At 41.1% G+C, this 14,269-nt stretch overlaps 1 protein-coding gene across 2 annotated transcripts in view; it reads left to right on the forward strand.

Moving 5' to 3' along the window:
• The window catches only part of MRTFB (myocardin related transcription factor B), a 224,856-nt gene that overhangs the window by 181,223 nt on the left and 29,364 nt on the right, over positions 1-14,269 (forward strand). For both annotated transcript variants that reach the window (XM_038763518.1, XM_038763519.1), the window contains 2 exons: positions 1,245-1,376; positions 11,978-12,225. In XM_038763518.1, the coding sequence (XP_038619446.1) occupies positions 1,245-1,376; positions 11,978-12,225 (380 nt within the window). The remainder of the gene's footprint in view (positions 1-1,244; positions 1,377-11,977; positions 12,226-14,269) is intronic.

Genomic DNA, 14,269 nt, shown 5'->3' on the forward strand with positions numbered 1-14,269 from the left:
TGCATCAGGCCCTGTACTAAGCACTGGGGTGCTTACAAGGAAATTGGGTTGACATAGTCCCCGTCCTGCATGGGGCTTACAGTCTTAAACCCCATTTGACAGGTGAGGTAACTGAGACTCAGAGCAGTGAAGTGACTCACCCAAGATTACACAGCAGACAAGTGGCAGAGCGTGGGATTAGAACCCATTACCCTCTGACTCCCAATCCCACGCTCTATCCACTAAGCCACACTGCCTCTCCAGAGCCTGTAGAGAAGTAATATCAAAGTCCTTTACCTGCTAAATGACGACGATGGTGATTCCTCCCATCAGGAACAAGCCATAAACCTTGATCCTGTGACTTCATGAACCCTGCACGAAGGAACTGATTATAATGCCGATGGTTTCTGCAGTGCCGCTTTCTCTCTCTCTTTCCTGCTGGTGCATAGAGCGAGCGAGCTGACAGTGGGATCTCTCCAGCCTTGATCTCGCTCCTTCTCTACAATTACCTATTTGCTCTTGCCTTCAGGACACTTCTGTCTGTTTGGGTGTCCTGCCATCACCTCAAACTTAACATATCCAAAACAGAACTCCCTGCCCTTAAACATCCAACAGACCACCACTCTCCCCGTCTTCAAAGCCGTACTAAAAATCAATCTCCTTTGAGAAGCCTTCTCTGACTAATTTCTCCCTTCCCAACCCTTTTCACCCTCCGTTCTGCATCTCTGCCCTTTTTGGACTTTGATACTCACCCCCCAACACTTAGATTCATACGTGTCCTTATACTCTGCTGCTTGCCCTATCTGTAATTTATTTCAATGTCTGTATCCCCCCACTAAATTGAAAGCTCCTTGAGTCTACCAACTCTATTGTATTGTACTCTCCTAAGAAGTTAGGTCAATGCTGTGCACGTAGCAAGCCCTCAATAAATACCATTAATTGATCAAGGAGAGTTTGCCCATGATGGAAAAATAATTTCCACAGGCCACATTTAGGAGGGACATGGGTAGGAGAGACTGATTGGACTGATGAGTGTGATGCTGTGGTTAGATGGTTAGAGTGGAAAACACAGGAGAATTGAGATATAGAGCAATGCTCAGTAGCCCTCTCACCGAGGAAAGTAGTGAGACTGTTGATTTCACCATTCTGACCCATTTTCTTCCAGTATTCCTTTTTTCTACAAAAAAGGTGAATTCATTTTTTGTGACTTGATAATTTTGTTTGCAGTATTTTTACCATTCACCTTTTCTCATATTTTTCACCAGTACTCATCAGCATCTCTCCCTGAATTCCTGAAAAGCCCCTCTGCTGGTGATCAATCTACTACCCGCTCTACCGTTCCTAGCCTCCCCACAAATACCGTGTCTTCGACAAAGCCTGGACCAGCCCTGGTAAAGGTAGGTGCTCGATGGAGAGATTAGATAACAGCTTTTGCTTAAAATGTTTTCTGTAGAGTGAATCTAAATTTTAGGCTATGTTTTTGTCACTCATGGCACTTACCCAAGTTGAACAGCCTGGCTTTAGCTCAGACCCTTCAGAAGAATCTTCAGTACAGGGAATTGAAACGTGGACAGACTTGCTTGAATTGCAGGCATTCATGCTGCCATCTTCAACAAACTAACTATTGTTTTCCAGTTGTAGAGAAGTCCCACAAAATTTTGCCAGGAAATTAAAAAAAAAAAAAACCTACCAAACTATGCAAGTCTTAAAAGATACCAGAAACCAGACTATAGCCTATCCAGAACCCTACCGCCTACACAAGTGAAGGGAATTCTTTTTAATTATGGTCAGTACTTGAAGCTAAATTGGCCTCGATATTACATTAGGAATATTTTATGAATTTCACATTCAGATATCATCTTTAATACATGTGAGGAATGCTCTTTGGGTGTGTATATGAGACTATCACTTAATGTTTTCCCAAAGGTATTATGACGTGGCAAATTAAGTGTTTATAGACCAAAGTACATTTTGTTTTTCTTAACTTTGAAGCTTGAGGTTACTAAGTGAAGACTGGTCTTTATGGTTTTTCTGATAAACTTGAGATTGTGTCTTTCCCTCATTTTGTGTGGAGAGAATCCTTTACTGTTATTAGTGCTTGAAGCAGATTTGGTGTTAATAAAGCAATCCAATGCAGGACTGTAAAGTTGAAGAGGAAAATAACAGTTTTTAGATGTGTTTTTCCCTTTGATGAATAGATGTATTGTGAACGTATTGCAATACATCTATCGATTACAGGGGCAAAAAAACCTTACAGATGGCATTTTATGCCTTTGGCGATCTGAGATTTTAGGTAAATATGAAATAAAGAATTAGAGTTCCTTTGCTAAATTAGAAAAATTGTACCAGACCAATTTAACTTGCTTTTTTTAAGGGACAGGGTATGTAGCAAGGGAAAAAAGTAATAAATGCCCTGGATTTCAAAAAGGCCATGATTCTTTCCCCCATGCAATAATAAGAGAAAACTAAGCAGTTGTTTTCCATACCAAAGGAAGACTAAAGAGGAAGCAAACTTACTATTTATACCAAATATTCTAGTTAGACATAAAGGTGCACTTCCTTATTATAAAGGTGGTTAATCCCTGAACCAAGCTACCAAAGCAGTTTGAAGAAAATCTCTGAAAAAAGTAGATAAACATTTGTTGCTAGTGGATTGTTTAGAGTTTTCACCTGCGTTAAAGCAGAACGTAGGTAAGGAAACATCCTGAGGCTTCTTCCTTTCTTAAAAGTCTTTGAATTTTTCAAGTAGTGTGGCCTAGTGGATAGAGTACTGGCCTGGGAATCAGAAGGACTTGGGTTCTAATCCCAGCTCTGCCATGCGTTTGCTGCGTGACCTTGAACGAATCACTTAACTTCTCTGTGCCTGAGCTCCCTCATATGTAAAATGGGGATTAAGACTGTGAGCCCCATGTGGGATAGGGCTTTGCCCAACCTGATTAGCTTTTATCTACCCCAGCGCTTAGAACAGTGCCCGGCATTATGTGCCAGGCACTGTTCTGAGCACTTAACTAATACTAAAAAAATAACTTTCTAAAGAAAGGAAGCTTATTCAGAAGTGACATGTTACTGCAAATTCAAGAAAAACACAAACCCAGAATGCAAATAGAGTCTATAAGAACCCTGCTGTTGGAACCCCTACTCAAATCTAATATATTCAATGCTTTACACAGTAAACTTGGATAATTATCAGGTTTTCCAAATAAAATGGGAATGATGGTGGCTTTAGGTCTCAAACATTACCTATTGTTGCTGTCCACAAAATAGGGTACAAGCAACTTCTTAGCATTTTCAGATTGACATTTCATTTACAGTATTCAGTACTCAGGTGTGACTTTCCTCTAGCCATGTACCCTCTCTGGGGAAATTTATAATTGCTTTTATATATAAAATTCTGATCAGGGACAATGTCTCCCCATTTTTCCCTGTAGGTAGATGCTGAGAGATTAAAATTGAACAGAAGTTATTTTGGAATCAATACAGAGCAGAATCAATTAATCTTATTTATTGAGTGCTTACTGTGTACAGAGCTCCCTACTAAGAACTTAGGAGAGTACAGTTTGTACAAGTTTGTACAAAGTTTGTAGATACATTCCCTGTCCACAATGAGCTGTAGTCTAGAGAGGAAGACAGACATTAATATAAATAAATTCCAGATATGGACGTAAGTGCTGTGGGACTGAGGGAATGGTGAAGGGAATGAGAGAAGAGGAAATAAGAGTTTAGTCAGGGAGGGCTGCTTGGAGATGTGTTTTTAATAAGGCTATGAAAGTGGGGAGAGTGATGATCTGTTGGCTATGAAGAGGGAGGTCATTCCAAGCCGGAGGCAGGATGTGGTCGAGGGGTCGGCGGCAAGAGAGATGAGATTGAGGTTCAGTGAGTAGGTTGGCATTAGAGGAGTGTATGATGGCTGGAAATGAAAGTTACAGCAATATTTGGTCACAAAATGGCTTCTGCTACCTTCCATTAAGTGCAGAATAAGGCCCTGTCATTTCTCTGAGTTTGTGACAGTATATTTTTAATGGTATTTGGGAAGTGCTTCCTATGGGCCAGGCACTTTATTAAGCACTGGGATAGGTAATTCATTCAGTTGTATTTATTGAGCGCTTACTGTGTGCAGAGCACTTTACTAAACGCTAAATGCTAAGATAAAATTGCGGGACACAGTCACCGTCCCCATAGGGCTCCCAATCTTCATCCGCATTTTACGGATGAGGGAACTGAGCCCCAGAGGAGTTAAGTGACTTGCCCAGGGTCACTCAGCAGACAAATGGCAGAGCCGGGATTAGAGCCTAGGTCCTCCGACTCCTAGGTCTATATTCTTTCCACTAGGCCACTCTGCTTCTTGGTAGTTTCAAGGTAGAACAGCAGAATTTGCAGTTTCATTTTACTCATTTCATATGCCTGTGACACCGCAAGTGGGGTTAAATCTTTTTCCTCATTGAGGTAGTTTGAATTAGAGGGGTGTGGCCCTTTCCCAATCTACAGCAGTGTCAGTGATTCAGGAGATTGGAGAGTACTCTTAGTGTCACGAATGAAGAGCTAAAGAGGATTGGAGTGTTAAAGTGTCGAAACCTGCCAATAGCGAATAATTCTTGTTCTTTTCCCTTTTCCTCTTCCCTCTTCCTGGTTTTTCTCCGCCCTCTTGGAGTCCTGTAGCTTTCCTTCTCTTGACTTCTTTCTTTAATCATGGAGAAGACAAAGAAAGCCCTAGTTTAGACAGTATCGCTCTATTTTGATTCCCCTTGGAGAACATTATTTGAAAATAAGTCAAGTATTGGAGGTAAAAAAAATCCACACTCACTGACAAATCAATGGTATTTGAGCACTTACTTTGTGCAGACTACTCTATTTAGTGCTCAAAGAGGGAACCCTCCCTCTGTCATTAAATGAGTGCAACGAAACTTGGGACTTTTTCGTGGAAAAGCCTCATTTCTGAGATTCACCTACCCATAGCCTTTTTGGGGGGAGCCCTATTGCTAGGAGACCTGGGCTTTATCCCAGCTCCATCACTTGCTCTCTTTCTGCCCTTGGACAAGTGACTTAACTTCTCTGTGCCTCAAGTACTTCATCTGTAAAATGGGAATTAAATACCTATTCTCCCTCCCACTTAAATGGGGAGTCTCATGTGAGACAGGGTCTATGCCTGATTTGATTGCATTATACCTCACCCAGCTCATAGCACAATGCTTGATACCTAACAAGCACTTAAGAAATAGCACAGTTATCATTGTTTATTGCACTAAACACATGGGAGAGGACAATAACGGTACACCCCTACTCTCGAGGAGTTTACATCTAACAGTGGACGTCAAGTTCAGGCTCCTCGGTCCTACTGGTCTTTTCCTTTCCCCACTACTCTCCCATTAGTGCCAAGTCCTAGAAGCTTCAAAACATCTCACCCAGTAAATTGAAATATTTATGTATCTCTCAGTCAATCAGTGGCATTTGAGGGCTGAACTAAGTGCTTGGGAAAGTACAATAAAATAGAGAAGATAGGATAGACACAATTCCTGCCCTTGAGCTAGTTAATACACTGTTGATAGTAAACTCCTTGAAGGCAAGCACTGCATCTTGTGATTCTTTAGAATGTTCCCCAAATGCTTAGTACAGGGCTCTGTGCACAGTATGTGCTCAATAAATACTGAAGATGATGATGGTGGCAGCAGCGGTCTAGAGTTCAACATGGCAACAACAATTACCTTGGGTTTTGTAGGATGTGTTTTCAAACTTCTCGTAATACTCTCAGCAGTATCATCAATCAGTAGTATTTATTGAGTATCTGATTAGATAGCACTATATTATTAATACCTGGGAGAGTACAACAGAAGCCAGACATACTATTACTACCCTCCAGGAGCTTATAAATTAATGAGGTGGACTGACTAAGGCTGAGTTAGTTACAAGCAGTGGGAACCGGAGAAGGAATAAGGATAGAAAAGGAACTAGAACAAATGTATCAGGTTGAAATAGCTAATAAATACATATATAGGCAAACATAAGTACCAAGAAAAGCAATGGTGTATGTGTAATGCAGCTGGGGTTGGGTTGATGTGACAAGAGTGGTGTGAGTTAATAAGGGAAGGCTTCCTAGAAGAGGTGAGAAGAACTGTGCGGTCCGATGGATTTTGGTAACAGTGTGAGAAAGGGGTCGAAGGTGGGAAATTGAGATCAAGGTATCGTTGAAAGCTGTTCATTAATAGCAAGCTGAACCCACCCAGGCTTATTCCAATATCATTGTACAGAAGTAATAGCTAGTATTGGGGATTTGGGGATTTTAAAATTCTAAACGCTCAACACATATTTAGGCAATGCAGCATGTTGGAATCAAAATGTGTTAAAAGAATCCAAACCTCTTAGCATCCATAGAAAAATATTTGGCTGTAAAGAATAAAATGCAAACCCCTAGTAAAGCATTCTGGGTTTGTAGGATTTAAAAAAAACAACTAATAGTAATAATCTGTTTTTTGTTTGAAGAACATTCTTCACATTTATCCCCATCTGAAATAATGCCAAGTAAATTCATTACAGTGGTTTTGAGGAATTTGTCTTTAGAAGAAAATTGGTGTAGTGGTGATGTTCTGCTGTAAGTTATTTCCTTTCTTTGAAAAAAAAAAATCTTAAGAAGTCTCACACAGACAGGGAGGGGCAATATTTCTCGCCTGGTTTCCCGTATTCAAAAAAAGCCAGTGTGTGAAGGGCTGATCGTGGGTGGAGTGAAAGATGTATTTTAATTCACACTGGGCCATTAAATCAGTCCGTCAATGGTATTTATTGAGCACTTAGACTAGTGAGATGACCTGCAGATTCTCAGTGAAAATGACTAAATTATCTATAGCTCTACAATTGATAAATTATCTGAGATAAAGGAATGGAGAAAGAAAATTCATCTGGATCCAGTTCATTAATACGTTCAAGTTTCAACATTCTTGGGCATGTATTGGTTTGCCAAGTACCCACTTCTATGAGGATGATATGAGTGCAAAGGAATTCACCATTGTTTTAATAATAATTGGATGGAGCAACATTGAAAAAGGCGATCGTATGTCCACATGATCTGATGACTATACTAAAATAAATTCTGCTGCAGTTTAAAAGGTTTGCAAAGTATGTCTTCGTGGGAAAATGTAATTCATAAAAAATACCTGTTTGAGGCCCCTCCAGTAGGATTTCTAAAAACTGCTTATATATGCTGAATACACTTTTAGCCTATCTGTAAGCTTCTGTCCATTTTTTGTACTTTTATCACAGAAGTTTGTGTGAAACCTTAAATAACTTCGTCTTGGATCTTATTGTCTTTTCAGAGTACTGCATGAATTTAAAATTAGTCACTTCTATTGAGTTATTTTTGCCCCAGAGAATGTGTTGTATACAGTCTTCAAAAACAGAACCCCGGCGATGGGGAGAGGGGGAGGATTTTTAGACAAGTGTCTTCAGGAATTGCCCTAAATATTTTGTTCTGAGCAAACCACTGGTCATCTTCAAAGAAATAAAGAAAGGATTTAAATTCTTAGGGTTTCTTTCCAACACACACAGTTCTCAAAATCATCTGCTAAAAAAAATGCACTTTAAGATGATGTATAATTAATAGATCCATACTATTGAATTGATTAAATTTGTCGGTCATATTTATTGAGCGCTTACTGTGTGCAGAGCACTGTACTAAGCACTTGAAAAGACCAGTTTGCAAGCATTCTACCTTTGCTCTTGTTAGGAGCTGTCACACCAACTGCTGGTTGGTGTTGTCTGGTGAGTGTTTCAGTAGGAAGTGAGAAGAACTAAATCCTATTACTATCTCCTGGTGCTTTGTGACCAGGTGGTAGCTCTGCACCTCCGCTTTCCCACCTATACCATGAGAATAAGAATTCCCACCATTTAAAGGGGTTAAAAGGCTCAATCAGGGAATAGCCATTAAGTCAGATTTTAGAGGCTTAATTTGCTTGAACAACCACCCAGAGAAGACAGGTCTTCCTCAAAGCCGCTATACCAAGTGTCCTGAGAGAACACTGCTTTGTAGCATAGATGGATTTTGGAGTTGAAAAGCCACCCTGGGATCAAGTTATTCTCTTTACTCCGGAGGCAAAGGAGCAGTTAGTGTCTTAAAAGGAAACTCCCCCACCCCTGGGGGTTCCCCAGTTCAGAGAAGATACAGACTAAAAGAGAATTGTGCCAAGATTCAAATTGGTGAAGAAAATAATAGCAGGGAACAGAGAACAAGTCAGGGCAGAGATTGGGAATTGAAGGGCCCATGAAGGCAAGGACTTGGATTGGGTTTTAACATTAAAATTCAGCCTTGAAGGCATTTAAAATATTTGGCAGTAGGGTCAGAGGTAGAGAAAAAGAGTATAACCTTGGCAGCATTATTTTGAGAAGTGTAAAGGGCTTGTAATGGCTAAATGTTGAGCAGTTGGAATAAAGAATAGATGTGTGTAGAGAAAAGCAAGATCTTTGTATTCATTCATTCAGTTGTATTTATTGAGTGCTTACTGTGTGCAGAGAACTGTACTAAGCGCTTAATGTCCCCCACTTACTGTAGTGTTCAGTCTAGGGCAGATACACACAGTAACCAGCAGTATTTCCTCTTTCTTTAGGTGTTCAAACGTTGACAAAGAAAGTAGTCCTTATTAGTGTCATGCATTGAGTGCAAATTTTTAGTTCCTGCTTTTCATCTTCCATAGTCTAACACTAGCAGGGCTCACAGTGTGAATACTAGTGAGATAGGGAAAGTAAGCTGTTTTGTATTTTTTGTGTTTTATTTTCTTATTTTTGAAAGTACATGTCATGTAGAAAACATGCTTTAGCCAGATCTAACCCTATAAATCAGATCACAAATTCAGAAAATAATAACTGTGGTATTTGTTAAGCACTTAATATGTGCCAAACGCTGGGGGAGATACAAGATAATTCAGTCAGCATAGTCCCTGTTCCACATGGGGCTCATAATTTAAGGAGGAGGGTGAACAGGCATTTAATCTCCATTTCACAGATGAGGAAACCCAGACCCAGAAATATTATGTCACTTGCCAATGATCATACAACAAGCAAGTGGCACGTTTCCCTGGCGCCCAGACCTGTGCCCCATCAACTAGGCCACCCACTGAGGGTTGTTTTGTTCTTCATTTTGTTTTTTCAGGGAAAGGGGGTGAAGTTTTAGGGTGTTACAAAATTGACTTCATTGGGATTAAGTCTAGTCTGTAAAATCCTTATGGTTAGGGAGCGTATCTACCTACTCTGTTGTACGCTCCCAAGCGCTTTGTATGGTGCTCTCAGTAAACGCTCAGTGAATGCCATTGATTGGAGTGTTGTTGGACATTTTAATTGTTGATATTGGTTGTTCCTCCTATTTTTAGGTGACAGCACTAAGGATAAAATGAACCCTTGGTTGTGAGTGTGGCTGAAAGGGCTGCAAGTGGCCTCACCGCACTAAGCACACGCAAAGACCGTTTCTGTCATTCCGATATGCTTAATTCAGTTTCTAGCCATTTCACGTATTTTTTCCTTCCCAAACCACACACCGCAATTTGACTTCTGAGATTTTGGGGTTTGGGGGTGGGGTTTTTTTGTTTGTTTTTTGGGTTGGTTTTTTTTTTTTTGAAACCTCCAGATCAGCACTGATACTAGTCAGGAAGAGAAGTAATCAAGCAAGATCGGCAGGTGGCTTTCTGCTAGGTGTGAGAGAGATTAAAATGAAAATAAAATGCCAAATCTGCAGGTATTTAATTAAACATGACTCAAAGTGACGTTCCAGTTAGAGTAAAGCAATTGCCGACATGAAGATGGAAATACTCTTAACTCCTTTTCCTAGAAAAAAAAGTGGTAACTTTGACAGTCGGCAGCCTGGCCTAGGGGTAAGTGGCTTTACTGATGGAAGAAAGCTAGCAACTGAGGTAAGAGCCGCGTGTATGATCGCCAGTAGTTCAGATTAACCACACCGAGTTGACGGTACTGTGGAAGACAGTGCTGCTGTTGTCAATCTGTATGTTCTCTAGTCACCGTGAATGCCTCATGTGCACATTCCAGGAGAAATGGCAGACTCAAATCGGACTATGTAAAAACCAAAATTCATTTTCTAATCGAATGAAGAAGTTTAGAATCTTGAACAGTTCACAGAAGCAGTTTGATCGGTCTTGTGAACCAAAGGTCTCTGGGGTAGTGTGGTCCAAATTGTGAGAATTTGGAATTGTATTTAGCGGCGAACACAAAACTTAAAACCCTGGTACTGTTCTTTGCGTAATTGTAAATTGTCAAGCAGTTTACTGTCCAGTTAGTTTTGTGGGTACAAAGTATCACTAGTTTTCAGAAACCAACAAGTTGTGTTCATCTTGTGTTGTATTTATTTTGTGAGACTGTGCACTGAAGTGGGGATTGGAAGAATAACTTGAAGGAAATTCTTAAAACGAGGGGACAGGACTCTAAACCTCTGCTTTTAAAGTTTTATGACTTTAAGGCAGAGTGCTCTATTAAAAATTGGAATTATTAGACTAGTGACAGCATAATGGAAAGCGTATATAACTAGTGAAGACTATTCACGTTAACATGTTCCTAGCACCAGAAAATGATATTTCCAACATTCTGTTCTATTTAAATCAGGGAGTAGTGCCTGGCATATGTTAAGCACTTAAATACCATAATTATTATTATTAATTATGGTTCTTCTTATGTTCTATGTGACAAGCACTGTACTAAGGGCTGGGGTAGATACAAGATAATCAGATTGGACTCAGTCCCTGTCCACATGGGGCTCACAGTTTAAGTAGGAGGGAGTAGTATTTAATCCCCATGTTACAGAAGAGGGAACTGAGGCACAGAGAAGTTAAGTGACTTGCAGACAAATGGCAGAGCCCAGAGTAGAACCCAGGTCCTCTGATTCCTGGGCCCTTGAAATTTTCCATTAATAATAATAATAATAATGGCATTTGTTAAGTGTTTGCTACGTGCGAAGCACTGTTCTAAGCACTGGGGAGGATACAAGATGATCAGGTTAGCTCACAGTCTTAATCCCCATTTTACAGATGAGGGAACAGAGGCACAGAGAAGGGAAGTGACTTGCCCAAAGTCACAAAGCTGACAAGTGGCAGAGCCAGGATTTGAACCCATGCCCTCCGACTCCCAAGCCCTGGCTCTTTCCACTGAGCCATGCTGCTTCTCACTAGGTCATGTCTTTTCACAAAGTAATATCATGTGCTTGTCAGTGTACATAAGAAGTTAGGAGATATGATCCCTGCCCTCAGTGAACTTACAATATAGCAGGGGAGACAGACACTAAAATAATTTGCAGATGGGAGGGAGAAGGAAAGTGGATCAAAAGACAGTCTACAGGTGGATGTGAGTACAGAAGTCTGTAGTTGGTGCAAATGTGCCAGAAAGGTAGTTGAGGGATTCTGATCCCGAAAGGAAAGCTTAAATATGAGCTGTGCATTTTGAATTTGGTGCCTCATCAGAACTTCACAGGGACTTTGATGGCAAAGGCCGAAAGATGTAGCCTAGATGTACTACAGCCTCCCCACTGCCTCACAGAAGGAAGAGCACTGATCATCCCACCAGGGTTGAACCACAGCCACCTGATAGAGAATGTACTTTAGCTGACTCTTTACCCACAGTGAAAAGACGAGGCAGACGAAGAAAGAAATTCTCAGCTTGCCTCCCATGTTTTGTGCCCAAAACTGGGATATTCGCTTTTTGTTTTGTTTTCCTTTTTGTTTGCTTTTTTCAGGCCTCAGGTGATTTTTTTTAAATGGTAGTTGCTATGCGCTTACCACGTACCAGACATTGTACAAAGTACTGGGGTAGATAGAAGCTAATCAGGTTGGACACAATCCATGTCCCGCGTGAGGCTCACAGTCTTAATCCCCATTTTACAGATGAGGTAACAGAGGCCCAGTGAAATCCCAAGGTCACACGGCAGACACGTGATTTTTTTTTTTTCCAGTCAGTAAGGCTCTTGGTGTTGCACTTGTAGTGGTCGTGAATGATTTTTTATTTCTTTGTCCCTGAAAAACAGCAAAGCCATCCGAAGAATCCAAATGACAAACATCGGAGCAAGAAGTGCAAAGATCCCAAACCAAGGGTAAAGAAGTTGAAGTACCACCAGTACATTCCACCAGATCAGAAGGGTGAGAAGAACGAGCCACAGATGGACTCCAACTATGCCCGTTTGCTACAGCAACAGCAGCTCTTCCTGCAACTACAGATCCTGAGCCAACAGCAGCAACACTACAACTACCAGACAATCCTCCCTGCGCCAGTCAAGTATGAAAAATTTTGTCCATTTTTCTTTACAAAGGGGTACTACCTTCTTTAACGGGAACCAAAAAAATCCTCCTCCTAGGCTTTACCTGTCTCTAAAGCTAGTTGGTTGGAAAAGTTCAACAGACAGTTAAATCATTTCTGTCACACATTATCTGGCCGATATTGTTTTGGCTGATTTCTCTTCCAGAAGTGCAATATTTGCACTGCCAAAAGACCCAGTTTGTAAGTTGTAAGACACTGCTCATGGCCAGCAAATGATTCTTCATTCATTCGATCATATTTATTGAACGCTTACTGTGTGCAGAGCCCTGTATTAAGCGTTGGAAAGTACAATTTAGCAACATATAGCATGGCTCAGTGGAAGGAGCCTGGGCTTGGGAGTCAGAGGTCATGGGTTCTAACCCCAGCTCCACCGCTTGTCAGCTGTGTGACTTTGGGCAGGTTGCTTAACTTCTCTGTGCCTGTTACCTCATCTATTAAATGGGGATTAAGACTGTGAGCCCCATGTGAGACAACCTGATTACCTTGTATCTCCCCCAGAGCGTAGAACAGTGCTTGGCACATAGTAAGCACTTAACAAATCCTATTATTATTATATAGAGACAGTCCCTACCCAACAACAGGCTCATCTCTGAAAAGAAGTGACCGTGATCTTTTGGAGAGTTTTGGGTTTGGGGGGTGGGGGTGATTTTTTTTTATTTAAATGATCTTTAAGCTGACACAATTGCAGAATAGAAGCAGGAGCAATTTTCCAATGAGTCCGAGTCCGCCCTGCGTAGCCTGTCCTGGCTTGTGGATCCTGTGTCCATTGGCCAAGTGGGGCTGGGCCCCCTCTGATTTTTCAACCAGGTTCAGGGGGGCTCAACTGCGCCTTAGTGTGCCCAAGCTCCCGCTGCTGTTTGAGGTTAGAGTAGCCACCATGAGGTGGGCAGGACCTGGGCGCAAATGCCCATGCTTGCATTAACTGACAGGTCACCTGAAACCATGCAGCCAGTCCAAGCTGTAACCAGACCAAATTTGAAAACGGGAATTCTGGGTTCACCCAAGGCCAAGCAAACCAGCCCCGACTGGGAAAATTTAGTCCTTCCAGGTCCCGCGTCGTCTGGCCAGGTCATCGACCTGGAATCTGTTTGACTGCATTGTGCTCCATCTATTTGTGTTACATCGACAACCAAATACCTTTGTGTTTCAATGACCGCTCCCAGAGCTGGATTTAATTCAAATTAAATTCAACTTCAGGTGGTTATTACTTCAAGCTCTTGTGTCCAGAAGGCATTATTTCCAGTCCTTTATAACTGTGGCAAAATAGTTGTGTGCGGTGGTCTAGGTTCTAAGACACAGGCACTAAAGTTAGAAAAGTGGGGCAGATTGTGTAGGCTATTCTCTTCCCATCTTCCCCTACTTTCTGAGATGGGAACCCAAGGAGAATGGCTTTCTGGAAGTGTTGGTTTGATCATTGGAGAACAAAGGGGTTTCTGTATATTGATATATCGCGCTCTCACTCTCACTGTTCAGGGTTCAAGGGAACCTTCCCTTTTTTAATTGTAGCACCTCTCTTAAAGGAATAGTTAATTGTGGTTCCACTCCCAACTCACTTGAAGGACCTCCTCTAAATTTTCCCTTTAGTAAAGTGGGAGAAAATGGGATTAAAATACTTATGACAGCATTAAAAGCCCAAAACTTGAGCACAGCTCCCGTTTATGAAACCCTCCGAAAGATAGTGAACACAGGCCGTGTTGGAGGTGGTCAAAGACAGAAAACTAAAAAAATTAGTGATTGGGAGTGGCAGTTTAAATCTTCTGACATCCAGGTTTAACTTTCTGATCATCTTTCTAGAAATTGCAGGATGAAAAGAATTAAACTCTGCTCTCTATTGACCCCTTGAAATGCAACCTACAGGTTTTTACTACCAAATATTTGTTTTACAAGATAAAACTGTGGGATGCCAGTAAATTTTTGAATGCATTTTAGTGTGTAATTTATCAAAATAATTCAGAGATGTTTGATGCCATGTTTTCTGTAAGATGCAGCTGATGTTATATTA

Source organism: Tachyglossus aculeatus, chromosome 21 (assembly GCF_015852505.1).
Source record: "Tachyglossus aculeatus isolate mTacAcu1 chromosome 21, mTacAcu1.pri, whole genome shotgun sequence".
In the NCBI taxonomy this organism is placed as follows: domain Eukaryota; kingdom Metazoa; phylum Chordata; class Mammalia; order Monotremata; family Tachyglossidae; genus Tachyglossus; species Tachyglossus aculeatus.